Below are 23,254 nucleotides of genomic sequence, written 5' to 3' on the forward strand. Positions count from 1 at the left end.
TGCTGGGCTGGGAACCTTACGACAGAATCGATTTAAATTGTTAACTGCAGATGGTTCTGCCAGGTTAGTTACTTTGAAAGGGATAGGAGGGGAAGAGAAAGCACTAACCACCTAGAGCCAGTCTTGCAGGGGACCCACCACACCTTCCCCCTACTCCCCCACCCCACCCCTGCTTCCCCCTCACTCTTCCAGGTCTGCTGTCCCGTTCCTCCACCCCTCCCGCCAAGGCTCCAACTTGGGTCAGGACCGACATCGACACCCCTCCCCCAGATCATGGGAGAATGACCACTTGAGAGAGTGATTGCAGCCCCACAGAATAATCATTTCATTCAGGGAAGAGATGGGGGGGTGGGGGTGGAGCGGGTTAAAACAACTGAGGTAAATAAACATTTGCATTGATATTGTGACTGAATGCAAACTCACAGATCATAAAATACTGCACCCACTTTGAACTATTGGCAAGTGCAGTTACTGCTGTTATGCAAGGTCAAGTGCCCATCCCATGGAGGCTTGGGCACAACATCTAGGCCAACACTTCAGTACAATAAAGTGAAGTTAAAGTTTATTTATTAGTGTCACAAGTCGGCTGACATTAACACCGCAATGAAGTTACTGTGAAATTCCCCTCGTCGCCACACTCCAGCACTGTTCGGATACACTGAGGGAGAATTTATCATGGCCAATGCGCCTAACCAGCATGTCTTTCAGACTGTGGGAGGAAACCGGAGCACCCGGAGGAAACACATGCAGACACAGGGACACAGACAATGACCCAAACCGGGAATCAAACCCGGGTCCCTGGCGCTGTGAAGCAGCAGTGCTAACCACTGTGCTGCCGTGCCACCCCAATACTGCGTCTCCCAGATGTATCGTTAACCTGAATCCAGCTGCCCTTTCAGCCGAAGGACCTGTTTCCATGCTGTAAACCTCTATGACTCTATGGATGTTAAATATCTCAAGGCACAATTTCAAAGACGTGCAGGAGAGTTCTGCTTGGTGCCATGGCTAATAATGATCCCTCAACTGACATCACAAAAAGAGAGATTACTGCTCATTTATCCCACTACGGTTTGTGGGAGCTTGCTGTGCACAAATTGCTAGTTTGCAGCAATGGTGCACGTCCAAGATACTTCGCTGGCTGCAAAACCCATTGGGACATCCTGCCGTGTCGAGGGACGGGACATAAAGGGGAAAGAATGAACTTGCTTTTGAGTAACGCAAGTACGCCGCGAGTAACACTAGTGACCAGGAAAACTATCACATCAACACCAGATGGCACGGTGCATTTACAGCGTGGTCACGTTTCTCTCTACTGGACTCCATGGACTGAAGAACAAGTTGGGCAGTTTATGATCTGCCGCAGTTTCTCTTACCTGTCTGGGATGCCGAGTCTCTTAACGCTTCTGTAAATTGACAGCGTATTGGCAACATGACGATAGTTGAACCAGAATCTGGACGTGCACACCTTGGGAGTAGAAACCAGAAGAGCAGAACAATTAACAGCACATCACAGGCAGACCATCCAGTCGTGACAAGGTGCAAGGATGTACGCCAACAAATTCTTTCTCCAACAGTAATTGCAAAATGATTAACAGGGATCTTACAGCAAAGCAATTTCAGCTACCAGCTAGTTGAGGCACCCCAGTCAAACCACTAATATTTATAGTTTAGAGGTATATAAGATTAAAGTCACAAGTAAGGCTTACATTAACACTGCAAATGAAGTTACTGTGAAATTCCCCGAGTCGCCACAGTCCGGTGCCTGTTCAGGTCAATGCACCTAACCAGCACGTCTTTCAGAATGTGGGAGGAAACCAGAGCACCTGGAGGAAACCCACGCAAACACAGGGAGAACGTGCAAACTCCACACAGACAGTGACCCAAGCCAGGAATCAGACCCAGGTCCCTGGCGCTGTGAAGCAGCAGTGCTAACCCACTGTGCTGCACCAATACTGCATCTTTCAGATGTATTGTTAACCTGAATCCAGCTGCCCTTTCAGCTGCATGGACATGATGTTAAAAGCCATGGATAAAGTAGACGTGGAGCAGATGCTTCCTCTTGTGGGACATTCTAGGACGAGAGGTCAAAGTCTTAGGATAAGGGGTAGCAAATTTAAAATAGAGTTGAGGAGAAACTACTTCTCCCAAAGTGTTGTGAATCTGTGGAATTCGCTACCCCAAAGTGCGGTGGATGCTGGGACAGTGAGTAAATGTGAGGAGTTGGACAGATTTTTAATTGGTAATGGGTTGAAGGGTTATGGGGAGACGGCAGGAAAATGGGGATGAGGAGCATACCAGCCATGATCGAATGGCGGAGCGGACTCGAAGGGCCAAATGGCCTAATTCTGCTCCTATATCTTATGAACTTATGAAGAAGTCCACTTACTTATTGTTCAAATACCTCTCACTAGGTTAGAGTATCAGAGGGTAAGGCTAAGACAATATAGAGGCAGCTTCATATCTAATCAAACTGAACTGGCAGCACTTAATGGAGCAACGTAGAGGGAGCTTTAGATCTCCACATGCTAGCCGAGTTTGTTTTATAGAGAGGTCTGCAATGTCCTATGTTGCGGTCTGTGGGTTTTACCTTGGGGCGCAAGAAAAAGGCGTGGTTTGTACACACAGATTCAAAATAACAGCAGAGTTATTTTGGGAGCAGCTGCAGCAGAAAATGCAACTAAGGGAGGAGTCTGTGAAACACCCCAATGACATCACCATCCAATCATGTGACTGGCTCTTAAAGCAATCATGCAACCACTTAAATTGATAACAGGTTTACTCTGCTTCAGAGCATTCTGCTTAACCAGAGCAGCAGAGACGGGCACCAGGTGGTAGAAAGCGATAGGCCTTCATTCCCCAGCACTAATGTCAGTCACCATATTCAACACAACTTGTATTTATGTAGCACCTTAAATGTGTTAGACTGTTTCAAGGCGTTTTACAGGAATGTTACCAAACAAAACTTGACACCGAACTGCATGAGGAGATATTGTTCCATTCATGGGATGTGAACTTTGTGGCTAGGCCAGCATTCCCTAACTACCCTCGAGAAAGTGGTGAACCTTCATCAACAGCTGCAGTCCATATGCTGTCAGTACACAAAGGTAGTCCAGGTTTTTGACCTAGTGACACTGAAGGAATGACGTTATAGTTCCAAGTCAGGATAAGGTATGGTTTAGAGGGAAACGTCCAAGTGGTGGGGTTCCCATGCACCTGTTGCCCTTGTCCCTCTAGGTGGTAGAGGTCATGGATTTGGAAGATGCTGTCATTGAATCATAGAATCCTTACAGTGCAGAAAAAGAGGCCATTTGGCCCATTGAGTCTGCACCGACCACAATCCCACCCATGCCATATTCCTGTAACCCCACGCATATTTACCGTGCTAATCCCCCCCTGACACTAGGGTTAATTTAGCACGGCCAATCAACCTGACCCGCACATCTTGGACTGTGGGAGGAAACCGGAGCACCCGGAGGAAACCCACACAGACACGGGGGGAACGTGCAAACTCTGCACAGACAGTGACCCAAGGCCGGAATCGAATCCAGGTCCCTGGTGCTGTGAGGCAGCAGTGCTAACCACTGTGCCACCGTGCCGCCCATGTTGAAGAAGCCTTCGCAAGTTGCTCCAGTGCACCTTGAAGATGATACATACTGTTACCACTATGTGCCACTACTGTTTAATCAGGATCGAGTGTCAATCAAGCAAACTTCTTTTTCCTGGATGAGTACTTCTCACGCCATAACATTCAAGGCTATGAGCCAAGTGCTGGCAAGTAGGATTAGGTGGACAAGTCAGGGCCTTTCATGCGTCAGTGCAGACTCGATGGGCCGAAGGGCCTCTCCTGCACTGTAGTATTCTTTGGTTCTGTGTCTAGTTTCTTTAATGTTATTGGAGCTGCCCTCATCGACGGAAGGGGAGAGTATTCCATCTCACTCTAGACGTGTGCCAGTGTGGACAGTATTTAGGGAGTCATGAGGTGAGTTACTTGTCCCAGTGTCTGATCTGCTCTTGAAGTCACAGTAGAGCCATAGAATCTGACAGTGCAGATAGAGGCCATTCAGCCCATTGACTCTGCACCAACTCTCTGAAAGAGCATCTCATCCAAACCTCCCCCCCCCCCGATTTTCACAGTTAACTCGCCTAACTCACATCAAGGGCACCAAGGGGCAATTTAGTACGGCCTATCCACTTAACCTGCACACCTTTGGACTGTGAAAGGGAACTGGAGCATCTGGAAGAAACCCAAGCAGACACGGGGAGAATGTGCAGACTCCACACAGACAGTGACTCAAGGCTGGAATCAAGCCCCGGTCACTGGTGCTGAGGGGCACAGTGGTGGCACAGTGTTAACCACTGTGCCACCATGATGCCCATATTTATACGGCTAGTTCAGTGCTTTCTGGTCAATAGTAACCCCCCAGGTGCTGATGGTAGGGGATTCAGTGATGATAATGCCACTGAATGTCAAGGGGCGATGGCTAGATTCTCTCTTGTTAGAGATGGTCATTGCCTGACACATGGCATTTCACAGCTGCATCACACATCAGCCCATCGATATGGGTGGCCGGGACGGCACGGTGGCACAGTGATTAGCACTGCTCCCTCACAGCACCAGAGACCTGGGTTCGATTCTGGCCTCGGGTCACTGTGTGTGTGGAGTTTGCACGTTCTCCGTGTCTGCGTGGGTTTGCTCCGGGTGCTCCGGTTTCCTCCCACAGATGTGGGAGTTAGGTTGATTGGCCATGCTAAATTAATCCTAGTGCCAGGGGGATTAGCTGGGTAAATCTGAGGGGTTACGGGAATAGGGCCTGGGTGGGATTGTGGTCGCTGCAGACTCAATGGGCCGAATGGCCTCCTTCTGCTGTCCAGGCATGCTGAGTGCGCCTGTGAATGGTACTGACCACTGTGCAATCACCAGCATGGTCAAAGATCTACGTTTCAAGAAGCATCTTATAAACAAAAGAGATAGAGATCCAGTGAGCTCTGAGGTGGGAATTAGAGTCTCGGCAGCTGAAGATACAGCTACTCATGGTGGGGGGGCAAAGAACTGGGGTAGCCTGAGAGACCAGAATTGGAGGAGTACTCAGTTATCGGCAGATTGTAGGGCTGGAGGAAGTTGCAGAGGTAGAAACGAGACAAGGACGAAAATTTCAAACATGTATTTTTTGGAAACAATATAAGGCAGCTGAGTTACTGGGACAAGCTCCTTCAACCAGTGCAAAACTACCACGAGCTTTCTCGTGTCTTGTTCAATCTCACCAGTACAGCCCAGTTGTTCGTGTGACCGCTTCTGAAGAACTGCTTTACTCGAGTCTGTGAACAAAATCACAACACATATCAATTAGGAAATATTCTAAACTTCACGACAAACAGAAAGCTGAACATTACTTACAATTTGTTTACTTTTTCGTTTGCTGCTCAGTCACATGTTTGTGTTTAAATCCAAACTTTGTAGAGTTACTTTCATTTAAATTTGGGAGGGATCCTGATGTCTATAATTGAACGATTCCACTTGTGTTCGATTCAGATCAGACCAGAATGAGAACTTCCAAAGGTTTCAGAGGTACTGGATGACCTTCAGTACTTTGCTTCAGCCATGAGGCTTCACAAGGCAGCACTGGAAGCGGAGAGAGCGAGACACACACACACACACACACAGGCAGAGCGAGACACACACACACAGGCAGAGCGAGACACACACACACACACACACACACACACACACAGGCAGAGCGAGACACACACACACACACACAGGCAGAGCGAGACACACACACACACACACACAGGCAGAGCGAGACACACACACACACACACACAGGCAGAGCGAGACACACACACACACACACACAGGCAGAGCGAGACACACACACACAGGCAGAGCGAGACACACACACACACACACACACACACACACACAGGCAGAGCGAGACACACACACACACACACAGGCAGAGCGAGACACACACACACACACACACAGGCAGAGCGAGACACACACACACACACACACAGGCAGAGCGAGACACACACACACACACACACAGGCAGAGCGAGACACACACACACACACACACAGGCAGAGCGAGACACACACACACACACACAGGCAGAGCGAGACACACACACACACACACAGGCAGAGCGAGACACACACACACACACACACAGGCAGAGCGAGACACACACACACACTCACACACAGGCAGAGCGAGACACACACACACACACACACAGGCAGAGCGAGACACACACACACACACACAGGCAGAGCGAGACACACACACACACACACAGGCAGAGCGAGACACACACACACACACACAGGCAGAGCGAGACACACACACACACAGGCAGAGCGAGACACACACACACACACACAGGCAGAGCGAGACACACACACACACACACAGGCAGAGCGAGACACACACACACACACACAGGCAGAGCGAGACACACACACACACACACACAGGCAGAGCGAGACACACACACACACACACAGGCAGAGCGAGACACACACACACACACACACAGGCAGAGCGAGACAGACACACACACACAGGCAGAGCGAGACACACACACACACACAGGCAGAGCGAGACACACACACACACACACAGGCAGAGCGAGACACACACACACACACACAGGCAGAGCGAGACACACACACACAGGCAGAGCGAGACACACACACAGGCAGAGCGAGACACACACACAGGCAGAGCGAGACACACACACACACACACAGGCAGAGCGAGACACACACACACACACAGGCAGAGCGAGACACACACACACACACACAGGCAGAGTGAGACACACACACACACACAGGCAGAGCGAGACACACACACACACACACAGGCAGAGCGAGACACACACACACAGGCGGAGCGAGAGACACACACACACAGGCAGAGCGAGACACACACACACACACAGGCAGAGCGAGACACACACACACAGGCGGAGCGAGAGACACACACACAGGCAGAGCGAGACACACACACACAGGCAGAGCGAGACACACACACAGGCAGAGCGAGAATTTGCTTTAAGATCAGTGATAGAACCAGAAACATGGGATTGAGCAGCAGCAGTGAGCTATTCGGCCCTTCTATCTTGCTTCATTGAGTGGGAGAAGAAAACCTCTCGAGAATAATTGCACTCAATGCTCTTACAGAACTGTAATTGCTAAAACAAATTGACCTCCCAAAGCTACAGAAGACCACAAAATGGGTGAACTTGACAGCAATGTTATATTTTTTAAATTCATTCATGGGATGTCACTGGTTGGGGCAGCATTTATTGCCCTTCAGCTGAATGTCTTGCGAGACCATTTCAAAGGGCATATAAAAGTCAACCACATTGCTGTGGCTCTGGAGCCACATAGAACCATAGAAAATTACAGCTCAGAAACAGGCCTTTTGGCCCCTCTTGTCTGTGCCGAACCATTTTAAGCCTAGTCCCACTGACCTGCACTTGGACCATATCTCTCCACACCCCTCTCATCCATGAACCCGTCCAAGTTTTTCTTAAATGTTAAAAGTGACCCCGCATTTACCACTTTATCCGGCAGCTCATTCCACACTCCCACCACTCTCTGCGTGAAGAAGCCCCCCCTAATATTCCCTTTAAACTTTTCTCCTTTCACCCTTGACCCATGCCCTCTGGTTTTTTTCTCCCCTAGCCTCAGCGGAAAAAGCCTGCTTGCATTCACTCTATCTATACCCATCAAAATCTTATACACCTCTATCAAATCTCCCCTCAATCTTCTACGCTCCAGGGAATAAAGTCCCAACCTATGCAATCTCTCTCTGTAACTCAGCTTCTCAAGTCCCGGCAACATCCTTGTGAACCTTCTCTGCACTCTTTCAATCTTATTTACATCCTTCCTGTAACTAGGTGACCAAAACTGTACACAATACTCCAAATTCGGCCTCACCAATGCCTTATATAACCTTACCATAACACTCCAACTTTTATACTCGATACTCCGATTTATAAAGGCCAATGTACCAAAGGCACTCTTTACGACTCTATCCACCTGTGACGTCACTTTTAGGGAATTCTGTACCTGTATTCCCAGATCCCTCTGTTCAACTGCACTCTTCAGAGTCCTACCATTTACCCTGTACGTTCTACTTTGGTTTGTAGGCCAGACCAGGTAAGGACGGCAGATTTCCTTCCCTAAAGGACATCAGTGAACCAGATGGGTTTTTCCAACAATCGACAATGGTTCCATGGTCATCAGTAGATTCTTAATTCCAGATTTTAAAAATTGAATTCAAATTTCACCACCTGCCGTGGTGAGATTTGAACCCGGGTCCCCAGGTTACTAGTCCAGTGAAAATACCGTTACGCCACTGCCTCATTAACAATAAAAACAATGTGAGATGGTTTTTATTGTTCCATTATAGTCCCCCTCCTCCTCCCAAGTGGTTTAATTGGATAACATGTGTAGGATAGGGGGATTAGTGGGGTAAGTACGTGGGGTTGCAGGGATAGGGCCTGGGTAGGATGTTCTGGAGGGTCAGTACAGACTCAGTGGGCTGAATGGCTCCTACTGCACCGTAGAGATTCTAATGTAAAATCATTCAGGGACAGAAAAAAATGAAAAGTTTTTAAATAATTTACTTGTTAAAGAGTGTATCTCTGCAGATGAATGATAAAGGACCCTAATTGGATTTGCAGAGAAGGATTAAGCAATCTGCAGTAACTAGTGGAGAGAGCCCAGCTGCCAGGAGTTAATCAAATTGGCACCATTGCTAATGAGGTCGTGGATCAACTGGGATATGAATCTCCTCCTGAAATTAAATTCAGAATCTCATTTGAGAGAAAATGCTGAGACTTAATACATCTAGTCGCAGAGACTCTAATTATTTTACAGGTTGCGTTTTTGGAATCTATTTGACAACAGCGACTGTCTGTCAAAGGGACTTGATTGACACTTGGAGATGTCTGGTCATGATAGGTGCTATATAAATGCAAGGCTTGCTTCCTTTTCCTTATCAACACACAAATTGAGGTTCCTGTTTTAATGCTTTCTTGATTGAATCCTAGGTGCAAGCCTATCATGAGTTGCCAAGACAGAGAGCTGGAGTTCTCTTTCTGAATCTCTCTGTCTCTTACCTCTCTCTCCTAAAAATCACCTCTTTGACCAAACATTAGTGCCCCCCCCCTTGGCTTAGCTTCAGTTTTACCCGATAAAACTTCAGTGTTTTGAGTGTTTTGCAATGTTAAAGTGAGCGTATGTGTAAGTAATTGCTGTGCTGTCTAGTTCTGTGTCTGCAATGTGCCTGGCTTAACAGGTCTAAAGCAGCCAGTTACACCTGTCAGTTCTGCACTGTGGCAGAGATGTTTCTCAACCGCACTGATTTAATAAAAATGTGATCGAACCAGCCCCAACATCGAGAGGCAACGATACAATCCCTGGGTGGTAAATATTCTTCTGGGCCTGCAGTCTGCCTGGGAACATTTCAAAACATTGATTTTTCTCTCTTATGTTTTGCAGTTGCAATCCCATCAACAGTGGGTGGCACAGTGGTTAGCACTGCTGCCTCACAGCGCCAGGGAGCCAGGTTCGATTCTGGCCTCGGGTGACTGTACTTGGACATTCTTTCCGTGTCTACGTGGGTTTTCTCCGGGTGCTCCGGTTTCCTCCCACAGTCCAAAGACGCGCAGGTTAGGTGGATTGGCCATAGTGAAATTAGTGTCCCAAGATGAGTAGGTTTAATAACTAACCATGGTAAATGTGTGGTGTTATGGGGAAAGGGCCTGGGTAAGATACATGGTCAGAGCGTCGGTGCAGACTCGATGGACCAAATGGCCTCCTTGAGCACTGCAGGGATTCTATGAATTATAGAGTCACAGGGTCATGGAAGTGTACAGCATGGAAACAGGCCCTTCGGCCCAACTTGTCCATGCCGCCCTTTTTTTAAACACCTAAGCTAATCCCAATTGCCTGCATTTGGCCCATATCCCTCTATACCCATCGTACCAATGTAACTGTCTAAATGCTTTTTAAAAGACAAAATTGTACCCGCCTCTACTACTACCTCTGGCAGCTTGTTCCAGACACTCACCACCCTCTGTGTGAAAAAATTGCCCCTGAACACTTATGTATCTCTCCCCTCTCACCTTAAACCTATGCCCTCTAGTTTTAGACTCCTCTACCTTTGGGAAAAGATATTGACTATCTAGCTGATCTGTGCCCCTTATTATTTTAAAGACCTCTATAAGATCACCCCTCAGCCTCCTGCGCTCCAGAGAAAAAAGTCCCAGTCTATCCAGCCTCTCCTTATAACTCAATCCATCAAGTCCCGATAGCATCCTAGTAAATCTTTTCTGCACTCTTTCTAGTTTAATAATATCCTTTCTATAAATAGGGTGACCAGAACTGTACACAGGTGTGTGTACAGAATTGTGATAGCTGGGGTCTTTTGGTTGCATTTCACTCCAGGACCTGAGCGCGTAACCTTGGCTGATACTCGAGTGCAGTACTGAGAGAGTGCTGCACTGTCAGGAGTGCTGTCGCTCAGCTAAGACTTTAAACTGAGGCCCCCTTCTGTGTGATGGGGTAAAATGTAAAAGATTGTGAAGGGATTGGGAGGCCGCCCCGGTGTTGTGACCAACATTCCCCTTAACCTGCATCAAAACAAATTAACTGGCCACACATCTCCTCTGTCTGTACAATCTTTGATGTTCACCAATTGCTGATCATATTTTCCGACATTACAACACATTGCTGGCTGTTACTCGCTCTGGAATGTTCCAAGGATGTAAGAATATCCTGAATAAATACACATCCCTGCCTTCACAGCCTCATTATTAATGTAGCTTGGTGGTTAGGGACTGGTTGAGAAGTTTTGGAATTGTAAGTACAAACACTACGAGTTATAGAACATAGAAAGCCACAGCACAAACAGGCCCTTCGGCCCACAAGTTGCGCCGATCACATCCCCACCTCTAGGCCTATCTATAGCCCTCAATCCCATTAAATCCCATGTACTCATCCAGAAGTCTCTTAAAAGACCCCAACGAGTTTGCCTCCACCACCACCGACGTCAGCCGATTCCACTCACCCACCACCCCCTGAGTGAAAAACTTACCCCTGACATCCCCCCTGTACCTACCCCCCAGCACCTTAAACCTGTGTCCTCTCGTAGCAACCATTTCAGCCCTTGGAAATAGCCTCTGAGAGTCCACCCTATCCAGACCCCTCAACATCTTGTAAACCTCTATCAGGTCACCTCTCATCCTTCGTCTCTCCAGGGAGAAGAGACCAAGCTCCCTCAACCTATCCTCATAAGGCATGCCCCCCAATCCAGGCAACATCCTTGTAAATCTCCTCTGCACCCTTTCAATGGCTTCAACATCTTTCCTGTAATGAGGTGACCAGAACTGCGCGCAGTACTCCAAGTGGGGTCTAACCAGGGTCCTATAAAGCTGCAGCATTATCTCCCGACTCCTAAACTCAATCCCTCGATTAATGAAGGCTAGTACGCCATACGCCTTCTTGACCGCATCCTCCACCTGCGAGGCCGATTTAAGAGTCCTATGGACCCGGACCCCAAGGTCCTTCTGATCCTCTACACTGCTAAGAATGGTACCCTTCATTTTATACTGCTGCTCCATCCCATTGGATCTGCCAAAATGGATCACTACACACTTATCCGGGTTGAAGTCCATCTGCCACTTCTCCGCCCAGTCTTGCATTCTATCTATGTCTCGCTGCAACTTCTGACATCCCTCCAAACTATCCACAACACCACCTATGAACTTCCATCTGTGAGGTAGCACCAGTAAAACTGTCATTAACAATCTAACTTCTTCACTCACGTCCTTCAGCCCAACCAATTGCTGGGTTCTGATGAAAGATCATCGACCTGAACAAAGAACAGTACAGCACAGGAACAGGCCCTTCGGCCCTCCAAGCCTGCGCCGATCATGATGTCTGCCTAAACTAAAACCGTATGCACTTAGAGTCCATATCCTTTCATTCCCATCCTATTCATGTATTCGTTTAGTTGCCCCTTAAATGTCACTATCGTACCAGCCTACTTTGTTCCTATGGTGTATATTAAGTTAACAGCCCATGTCTATATGCAGCAAGACCAACTCAGCATTCAGATTTGCACTGCCAAGTGGCATTCACGTCACACAAGTACCAGGCAAAGACCATCTCCAAAAAGAGAGAATCTAACCAACTCCCCGTGACATTCAATGGCATTACCATTGCTGAATCCCCCACGATCAACATCCTGGAGGGTGGTTTGATTTGATTTATTATTGTCACGTGTATTAGTATACAGTGAAAAGTATTGTTTCCTGTGCGCTATATAGACAAAGCACACCGTTCATAAAGGAGGAAACAAGAGAGTGCAGAATATAGTGTTACAGTCATAGCTAGGGTGTAGAGAAAGATCAACTTAATGCAAGGCAAGTCCATTCAAAAGTCTGACAGCAGCAGGGAAGAAGCTGTTCTTGAGTCGGTTGGTACGTGACCTCAGACTTTTGCATCTTTATCCCGATGGAAGAAGGTGGAAGAGAGAATGTCCAGGGTGCGTGGGGTCCTTAATTATGCTGGCTGCTTTGCAGAGGCAGCGGGAAGTGTAGAAAGTCTGGAGGCTGTTTTGCGTGATGGATTGAGCTACATTCACGACCTTTTTTAGTTTCTTGGGGTCTTGGGCAGAGCAGGAGCCATACCAAGCTGTGATACAACCAGAAAGAATGCTTTCTATGGTGCATCTGTAAGAGTTGGTGAGAGTCGTAGCTGACATACCAAATTTCCTTAGTCTTCTGAGAAAGTAGAGGCATTGTTGGGCTTTCTTAACTATAGTGTCAGCATGGGGGGGACCAGGACAGGTTGTTGGTGATCTGGACACCTAAAAGCTTGAAGCTCTTGACCCTTTCTACTTCATCCCCATTGATGTAGACAGGGGCATGTTCTCCTTTACGCTTCCTGAAGTCGATGACAATCTCCTTCATTTTGTTGACATTGAGGGAGAGATTATTGTTGCCGCACCAGTTCACCAGATTCTCTATCTCATTCCTGTTCTCTGTCTCGTCACTGTTTGAGATCCGACGCACTATGGTGGTGTCGTCAGCAAACTTGAAAATCGAATTGGAGGGGAATTTGACCACAGTCATAGGTGTATAAGGAGTATAGTAGAGGGCTGAGAACACAGCTTTGTGGGGCACTGGTGTTGAGGATGATCATGGAGGTGTTGTTGCCTATCCTTACTGATTGTGGCCTGTGTGTTAGGAAGTTCAGGATCCAGTCGCAGAGAGAGGAGCCGAGGCCCAGGCCACGGAGTTTGGAGATGAGTTTCGTAGGAATAATGGTGTTGAAGGCTGAGCTGTAGTCAATAAATAGGAGGTGTCTTTGTTATCTAGGTGTTCCTCAATCCAGGATTGAGTGCAAGGCCAGGGAGATGGTGTCTGCTGTGGACTTGTTGCAGCATAGGCAAACTGTAGTGGATCCATGCAGCCTGAAAGGCTGGAATTGATTCGTGCCATGATTAACCTTTCGAAGCACTTCATAATGATGGATGTCAGAGCCACCGGCCGATAGTCATTAAGGCACGCTGCTTGGCTTTTCTTTGGTACTGGGATGACGATTGTCTTCTTGAAGCAGATAGGGACCTCCAACTGTTGGAGAGAGAGGTTGAAGATGTCTGTGACTACCCCCGCCAGCTGATCCGCGCAGGATCTGAGTACTCGTCCGGGTACCACATCCGGGCCAGTCGCTTTCCATGGGTCGACCTTTGAGAAAGTTGCTCTGACACCTGCAATGGTAACCTCAGATACAGGTTCATCCGAGGCTTCCAGGGTGGAGGGCATGCTCTCGCTGACCTCTTGCTCAAAACGGGCGTAGACTGCATTGAGTTCCTCAGGGAGGGGTGCGTTGGAGCTGGCAATTTTACATCCCTTCATCTTGCGGCCTGTTATGTCTTCAGGTCATCGACCTGAAACTCTGTTTCTCTCCACAGCTGCTGCCAGACCTGCTGAGTTTTTCCAGCCTTCTTTGTTCTTCTTGTGTATATTACATTAACATAATAAGCAGCCCGTGCCCATACGCAGCAAGACCGGCTCAGCATTCACATTTACACTGACAGGTGGCAAAGGAACATTCACGTCACACAAGCAGCAGGCAAAGACCATCCCCAAAAGGAGAGAATCTAACCAACTCCCTGTGACATTCAATGGCATTACCCACGATCAACATCCTGGACGGTGTCGAGCTTCTTGGGTGTTGTTGGAGCTGCACTCATCCAGGCAGGTGGAGAATATTCCATCACACTCCTGACTTGTGTCTTGTTGATGGACAGACAATCTTTGAGGGGGTCAGGAGGTGAATTACTGTAAGAGGGAGGTCGTGCCTTACAAATTTGGTGGAATTTTTTGAGGAAGTGACAAAAACGGTTGATGAAGGAAGGGCCGTGGATGTCGTCTATATGGATTTCAGTAAAGCATTTGACAAAGTCCCACATGGCAGGTTGGTTAAGAAGGATAAGGCTCATGGGATACAAGGAGAAGTGGCTAGATGGGTGGAGAACTGGCTTGGCCATAGGAGACAGAGGGTAGTGGTCGAAAGTTCTTTTTCCGGCTGGAGGTCTGTGACCAGTGGTGTTCCGCAGGGCTCTGTACTGGGACCTCTGCTATTTGTGATATATATAAATGATTTGGAAGAAGGTGTAACTGGTGTAATCAGCAAGTTTGTGGATGACACGAAGATGGCTGGAATTGCGGATAGCGAAGAGCATTGTCGGGCAATACAGCAGGGTACAGATAGGCTGGAAAATTGGGCGGAGAGGTGGCAGATGGAGTTTAATCCGGATAAATGCGAAGTGATGCATTTTGGAAGAAATAATGTAGGGAGGAGTTATGCAATAAATGGCAGAGTCATCAGGAGTATAGAAACACAGAGGGACCTAGGTGTGCAAGTCCACAAATCCTTGAAGGTGGCAACACAGGTGGAGAAGGTGGTGAAGAAGGCATATGGTATGCTTGCCTTTATAGGACGGGGTATAGAGTATAAAAGCTGGAGTCTGATGATGCAGCTGTATAGAACGCTGGTTAGGCCACATTTGGAGTACTGCGTCCAGTTCTGGTCGCCGCACTACCAGAAGGACGTGGAGGCGTTAGAGAGAGTGCAGAGAAGGTTTACCAGGATGTTGCCTGGTATGGAGGGTCTTAGCTATGAGGAGAGATTGGGTAGACTGGGGTGTTCTCCTTCGAAAGATGGAGAATGAGGGGAGTTCTAATAGAGATGTACAAGATTATGAAGGGTATAGATAGGGTGAACAGTGGGAAGCTTTTTCCCAGGTCGGAGGTGACGATCACGAGGGGTCACGGGCTCAAGGTGAGAGGGGCGAAGTATAACTCAGATATCAGAGGGACGTTTTTTACACAGAGGGTGGTGGGGGCCTGGAATGCGCTGCCAAGTAGGGTGGTGGAGGCAGGCATGCTGACATCATTTAAGACTTACCTGGATAGTCACATGAGCAGCCTGGGAATGGAGGGATACAAACGATTGGTCTAGTTGGACCAAGGAGCGGCACAGGCTTGGAGGGCCGAAGGGCCTGTTTCCTGTGCTGTACTGTTCTTTGTTCTTTGTTCTTACTTGCTACAGAATTCCCAATCTCTGACCTGCTGTTGTAGCCACAGTATTTATAGCGCTAGTCCAGTTCAGTTTCTGGTCAATGGTAATGCCCTGGATGTTGATAGTGGGGGATTGAGCGATGGTAATGCCATTGCATATCAAAGGGTGATGATTAGATCTTCTCTTGTTGGAGACGGCCATTGCCTGGCATTTGTGTGGTTCAAATGTGACTTGAAGATGTGGAAACTGACCATGTATTTTCAGATAATGTCGCTGAGTAGCAACCCGTGGATGAGAAACAGGAGAGGGAAAGATCCAAGGGTAGATCCTGGGAGGACATCAGAGGTAACGGTGGGGGAGAAGAAAGAGAAGCCTTTGCTAGCGGTTCTCTGACTACAAGTAGATAGATAAGAAGGGAGCCAGGCAAGTGTTGCCCCAGTCAGCTGGATAAACACTCGCAGAGCAGTTACAGTATGAGTTAGAAACAGAGTAAAGCTCTCCCTTCACTGTCCCATCATGCACTCCGAAGTGAAGTGTGGCTAGATAACGAGTAAAGCTCCCTCTACAATGGATACAGCATGTTTTACCGACTGATCTACTGGAAGTTGGCACTAGCTCCTATAACAAAATGGCAGCAATATGTACCACTGGCATCTTTCACCCTGTTAGACACAAACGGAAAGATGCAAAGTAGAGATGACAAATGAAAAAGACATGTTTGGGGAATTGTCTTTCAGAGCCTCTGTCTAATTACTCTGCGCTCAGAACATAATTCAGTATGCAGTGCTGAAGCTCTCAACCATTTCTACTTCATCCCCTTTGATGTCGACAGGGGCATGAACTGTTACAGCACAGGAGGCAGCCATCTGGCCCAGTCTCTCCAAATGAGCAATTACACAGTACCATTTCCCCACCTTCTTTCTGTAACCCTGCACATTCTTCCTTTCCAGATAATATTTCTACAGCTGAGAATTTTAAACCTTTGATTATTGTAAGTGTTGGCAATGTTGCAACTGGCTTAGTCTGCAGCTTTGTCATCGTTACCTGGCCTGACCTAAACCTCCAGACTCTCAGATATGTGCTTGATTCTTAACAGCCCTCTGAAATGGTACAGCAATCCACAGGTCAAGAAAGCAACTCAGCACCACCTTCTCAAAAGCAGTAAATGCTGGCCTCGCCAGCGACGCCGACATCCCATGAATGAATTTGAAATAAAACAGCTATACTGATCAGAAAGTGCTTTTGCCTGGCGGCACGGTGGCACAGTGGTTAGCACTGCTACCTCACAGCACCAGGGACCCGGGTTCAATTCCGGCCTGGGGTCACTGTCTGTGTGGAGTTTGCACGTTCTCCCAGTGTCTGCGTGGGTTTCCTCTGGGTGCTCCGGTTTCCTCCCACAGTCTGAAAGATGTGCAGTTTAGGTTGATTGGCCATGCTAAATTAACCCTAGTGTCAGGGGGAATATGAGGGATTGTGGGAATGGGGCCTGGGTGAGATTGTGGTCAGTCCAGACTTGATGGGCCGAATGGCCTCCTTCTATACTGTAAGGATTCTATGATTCTGCCACTTATAAGAAAATACCTTTGGTAGAAACTTGAAAGGCAATGGAAGCAAAGTCAATAATACCTTTGAAAGGGGAATTGTCAATCTATTTCAAAAGGAGAAATATACAGTGGAGAAAGTTTTAGAAGGGAAATTCCAGAGCAAAGGGGTTCCTGCACTAACAACACAATGGCCAGATTTTGTACTCAGCACTGTAGCGGCACAAGCGCCACTGTCTTCAAAGCGATTTCCAAAGGATGCATCACCACTCTCTCCACGACAATTGAAATCTGGCGCCAAGTCGAGGAGATCCACAAGCATCTGGCAGCAGTGATGCCAATAAGTATGGTAAGCAACCAATCACAATGAAGTATTCTCACAGACTGGAAAGACGTGCTGGATAGATGCATTGGCCATGCTAAATTCTCCCTCAGTGTACCCGAACAGGTGCCAGAGTGTGGCGACTAGGGGATTTTCATAGTAACTTCATTGCAGTGTTAATGTAAGCCTACTTCTGACACTAATAAATAAACTTTAAATAAATAAACTTTAGTTTATTTATAATAATTTATAAATAAGTGTAGATGGAATCATTGGATGGGAGGCTGGTTTGCGTGATGGACTGGGCTATGTTCACAACCTTTTGTAGGTTTTTGCGGTCTTGGGCAGAGCAGGAGCTATACCAAACTGTGGTACATCTGGAAAGGGTGTTTTCTATGTTGCATCTGTAAACATTGGTGAGAATCGTAGTGGACAGGCCAAATTTCCTTAGTAAGTTTTGCTAATTATAGCGTCAGCATGGGGGAACCAGGACAGTTTGTTGGCGATCTGGACACCCAAAAACCTGGAAGCTCTCGACCATTTCCACTTCTTCACCGTTGATGTAGACAGGGGCATGTTCTCCACTACGCTTCCTGAAGTTGATGATTTTCTTCATTTCACTGACTTTGATTTGATTTATTGTCACATGTCTAAGTATATAGTGAAAAGTATTGTTTCTTCCGCACTATACAAAGCATACCGTTCATAGAGATGGAAAGGAGAGAGTGCAGAATGTAGTGTTACAGTCATAGCTAGGGTGTCGAGAAAGAGCAACTTAATGCAAGATAAATCCATTCAAAAGTCTGACGGCAGCAGGGAAGAAGCTGTTCTTCAGTCGGTTGGTACGTGACCTCAGACTTTTGTATCTTTTTCCCAACGGAAAAAGGTGGAAGAGTGTGTGTCCGGGGTGCGTAGGGTCCTTAATTATGCTGGCTGTTTTGCCAAGGCAGTGGGAAGTGTAGACAGAGTCAATGGATGGGAGGCTGGGTTTGTGTGATGGACTGGGCTACCTTCATGACCCTTTGTAGTTTCTTGCGGTCCTGGGCAGAGCAGGAGCCATACCAAGCTGTGACACAACCAGAAAGAATGCTTTCTACGGTGCATCTAAACTGACCGAGTAATCCAGAAGCCCAGGTGAATGATCTAGGGACAGGGGTTCAAATGTCACCTTGGAATTTAAATTCAATTAATAAATCTGGAATATAAAGCTGGCTGCAGTAATGGTACCGTCAACAACTATCAACTGTTGCAATAACCCATCTGGTTCACCTTGGGACATGAAGGGTTAATTTAACATGGCCAGTCCACCTAACTTGCACATCTTTGGACTGTGGGAGGAAACCAGATCACCCAGAGGAAACCCACGCAGGTATGGGGAGAACGTGCAGATTCCACACAGTCACCCAAGGCTGGAATTGAACCCAGGTCCTGGGGCTCTGAGGAAGCGGTGTGAACCACTCTGCCACCATACCATCCTTTATTAAATGTACCAATCAGTTTAGGAGGCACTTTTAAATTTTCCATTTATTCTTGTTGGTTTGATGTGCTTCAAAGCAGCTGTTAAACACTCAAATATGACAGCTTCTGGAAACCGCAAACCTTTCCTCTCTACAACCTAGAAGAACAAGGACGGCAACTCATGGGAACACCACCACCTGCAAATTCCCCTCCCTTCACCATCTTGACTTGGAAATATATCACCGTTCCTTCACTGCCGCTGGGTCAAAACCCTGGAACTCCCCCCCTAACAGCACCGTGGGTGTACCTACTCCACATGGACTGCAGTGGTTCAAGAAGGAGGCTCACCATCACCTTCTCAAGGACAATTAAGGATTGAAATAAATGCTGAACTCACCAGCAATGTTCACATCCCACAATTTGAATAAAAATTACTATTCTGCACTCCATCTCTTCCCCACATCCCGGATGTGTTGAAAGGTCAAACTACCTCTCTCCCACCTTATCTCATTGGTTTCTAAAATACCACAGCCAGTTGGTGAGAAATTTCATCCCAACTCCCCAGATCAAGCTTTGACAAAGGGTCATCTGGATACGAAACGTCAGCTCTTTTCTCTCCTTACAGATGCTGTCAGGCCTGCTGAGATTTTCCAGCATTTTCTCTATTGGTCCCCAGATCTTCCCTTCCTCCTTCAGGCTTTTAAAACACAGGCTTCGTGTCACCTAATTTAAATCCTCATCATTTAATTCTTTTAGTCTGAGCATCACTCTGATGAATCTGTGCTGTACCCATCATATCCTTTCTCAGGTGCAGCGGCCAAAACTCGATGTAGTCCTCCAGATGGGGTCTAACCAGAGCTTTATACAACTGCATAATTAGTCAGGTGATTTAGGGAGGTCCAAAACAAGGCGTTTAGAGAAGGAAATCTGCCACCTTTCCCCAATCTGGCCTACATGTAGCTCCAGGTCCACATCAATGTAGTTGACTCTGAAATGCCCTCTGAAATGACCGAGCAAGCCAATTAATTCAGGAGCAACTAAGAATGGGCAACAAAAGCTGGCCTTGCCAGTGACACCCCATCCCATGGAAGGATGAAGAATCTAAGCATGTTTTAAGAACGTAAGAAATAGGAAGAGTAGGCCACTTTGTCCCTTGAGCCTGCTCCACCATTCAGTTAAATCATGGCTCTCCAGTTTCTTGCACTGTTCCTATTCGTACCCAATTTCTGTATTAATTATACTCAATAACCATCCATCCACAGCTCTCTGGGATAAAAATTTCCTAAGTTCCACAATTCTTTTAGCAAAATTTCTCATCTTGGTCCTAAATAATTGGATCCTTACTCTGAGACTATGCTCCCCAGTTCTAGACTCTCCAGTCATGGAAAACATCCATCTACCGTCAAGCCCTTAAAGAATTCTACATTTTTCATTCACATTATCAAGGTAGGGATGAAACAATAAAAGAGTCCTGAGATATAATTCACTTTCACTTGTTACACTAAACTGTATTCTATTCTGTTCATTTCTGGTAAAACCTGTGCCCAGTTCCTCACACAGATTTGCCTAATCTTGCTTTGTGATAACTAACCTCTTCAGAACCAATGTCACATTTGGGGAAATAAATCCAATTCTGTTTATTGCTCCTATCAGGCGTTCTCATCATTCTCCATGTCTGTGAGCTGTGACTCAATTGTTTGCAGCCTCCTTCCCTCTCTCTCTTCCCCACCACCAAAATCACAAGGTTCTGGGTTCCATCCCAGGTGCAGGGTTTGAGACAAGGTTGACACTCCTTTGATTTGATTTATTGTCACATGTATTAGCATACTAATACATAAAGTATTGTTTCTTGTGCATTATACTGACAAAGCATACCGTTCATAGGAGGAGAGAATGCAGAATGTAGTATTATAGCTGGGGGGGCAGAGGAAGATCAACTTAATATAAGATAGGTCCATTAAAAAATCTGATGGCAGCGGGGAAAAAGCTGTTCTTGAGTCATCATAGAATCGTAGAATCCCTACAGTGCAGAAGGAGGCCATTCAGCCCATCGAGTCTACACCAACTACAATCCCACCCAGACCCTATCCCCGTAACCCCACTTATTTACCCTGCTAATCCCCCTGACACTACGGTCAATTTAGCATGGCTAATCAACCTAATGCACACATCTTTAGAGTGTAGGAAGCAACTGGAGCATCTGGAGTCGGTTGGTACGTAACCTCAGACTTTTGTATCTTTTTCCCGATGGTAGAAAGTGGAAGACAGAATGTCCAGAGTGCGTTGGGTCCTTGATGGATGGGAGGTTGGTTTGCGTGGTGGACTGGGCATTGTTCACGCCTTGGTGCAGTACTGAGGGGGGACTGCATTGACTTTCAGATGAGACGTTAAACCGAAACCACATCTATCTGCTCAGGTAGATGTAAAAGATTCTGTGGCGCTATTTCGATGAACAGCGCACGGGACAGGGAGGAGATTGTTGTCCCCAGTGTCCTGGCCAATATCAATCCTTCAGTCAACATCACAAAATCTGATTATCTGGTCCCTGTCATATTGTCCATCACACTCAGAAATGTTGGCGGAATGCAGATGTTTCTCTCTAAACAGAGACTGACACAAGCAATACTGTGTGTGGGCTATTCACCTACAGAGTGCATCACCAACACCTGCCATCTCCCCAGTAACCGGGGGAATGGTCAACATTGTCTCCACCTCGAGGTTAAATGACGGTCCAGCCCCTCTCTGGGCCAGGCTGAGAGCAGCCGGAGCCTGCCTCACTCGCCCAGCCCCAGGACCAGGACCTCGCACTCTATTACAGGCCCTGCCTGCCCGGCCCGGGAACCGCCGGCCTTTCGGCGAGAGCTAAGCCGCTGCGGCGCCTCCTCACCTGCTCTCCTTCCGCCTCCGAAGCGCCGGGGTAGGCTAGAAGACTCCAAACGATCCCCAGGTTACACAGACAGAGCAGCGGCCTCCAACCGGCTCTGGGGGCCGCCATCTTGGCCGGAAGTAGAACCGACCCTCTGCAAACGTCCGGTCGCCACCAGCCCCCGAACAAAGATTCCGGCTGCAGGTCAACCCCCCTCCACTCATTCCACTCTGCAGCAATCACATTTCACATCAATGCCACTGGATTGTCTACAGCACAATATTAACAATGCAACTTCTTTACTGCATCTGTGTTGCGAATCCACCAATTATTTATAACGAAGCTTTAATGAGACAATAGTTTTTTGCATGGCCCAAGTACAGATCTCAAAGGGTCTGACTGTTGCCCCAACCTGACCTACCCATCAGGTTGTCATAGAAACAGGAGATGACGCTGAGCAGCTTCAGTGGGCAGCCAGTTTTCTTAAGTAGACCGCCTCTGCTCACATGGCCCAATCCACATTGAGGTTGATGCCAATGGCCAGCTTAAATTTATTGTCACAAGTAGGCTTACATTAACTCTGCAATGAACAAAGAAAATTACAGCACAGGAACAGGCCCTTCAGCCCTCCAAGCCTGCACCGACCATGCTGCCCGACTGAACTAAAACCACCTATCCTTCTGGGGACCATATCCCTCTGTTCCCATCCTATTCATGTATTTGTCTAAACACCCCTTAAAAGTCACTATCGTATCTGCTTCCACTACCTCCCCTGGCAGCGAGTTCCAGGCACCCACGCCCTCTGTGTAAAAAACTTGCCTCGTACATCTCCTTTAAACCTTGCCTCTCTCACCTTAAACCTATGCCCCCCAGTAATGGACTCTCCCACCCTGGGAAAAAGCTTCTGACGATCCACTCTGTCCATGCCCCTCATAATCTTGTAAATTTCTATCAATGGCTTACTGTGAAAATTCCCTAGTCGCCACACTCCGGCGCCTGCTTGGGTACACTGAGGGAGAATTTAGCACAGCCAATGCACCTAACCAGCACATCTTTCGGACTGCGGGAGGAAACTGGAGCCCTCGGTGAAAACCCACACAGACATGGGGAAAATGTGCAGACTCCGCACAGACAATGATCCAAGCCAGGAATCAAACCCAGGTCCCTATGAGGCAGCATTGCTAACCACTGTGCCACCGTGCCGTGTGGGCCTGGTGGAGACGTGCAACCAACCCTGATGCCTTTCGGGTTAGTGGCCAGACTTAGAGGGATGTGATAATGACTGGACCATCTGTTTGATGTTGGCTGAAGGATATAACCCAAGTTGGGAATCAAACCCGGGTCACGGGGGCTGTGAGGCAGTAGTGCTACCCACTGCTTCACCATTTTCATCAGATAGATACCACATATCCCAAATGTCTTCTGTACCATGAACTGGCCATTGCGTCTTAAGC

General features: G+C 47.5%; 1 protein-coding gene across 2 annotated transcripts in view; it reads right to left on the reverse strand.

Annotated features, from left to right (window-relative positions):
- The window catches only part of pigk (phosphatidylinositol glycan anchor biosynthesis, class K), a 165,485-nt gene extending 143,526 nt beyond the window's left edge, over window positions 1-21,959 (reverse strand). Inside the window, exons 1-3 of one of the 2 annotated variants that reach the window (XM_078218940.1) lie at window positions 21,822-21,959; window positions 5,263-5,316; window positions 1,374-1,465 (exon numbers count right to left, since the gene is read on the reverse strand). In XM_078218940.1, the coding sequence (XP_078075066.1) occupies window positions 1,374-1,465; window positions 5,263-5,316; window positions 21,822-21,929 (254 nt within the window). In that variant the 5' untranslated portion in view covers window positions 21,930-21,959. The remainder of the gene's footprint in view (window positions 1-1,373; window positions 1,466-5,262; window positions 5,317-21,821) is intronic. The other variant, XM_078218941.1, reaches the window with a different exon arrangement.
- Between the last annotated feature and the right edge of the window lie 1,295 nt (window positions 21,960-23,254).

Source organism: Mustelus asterias, chromosome 8 (assembly GCF_964213995.1).
Source record: "Mustelus asterias chromosome 8, sMusAst1.hap1.1, whole genome shotgun sequence".
NCBI lineage: Eukaryota > Metazoa > Chordata > Chondrichthyes > Carcharhiniformes > Triakidae > Mustelus > Mustelus asterias.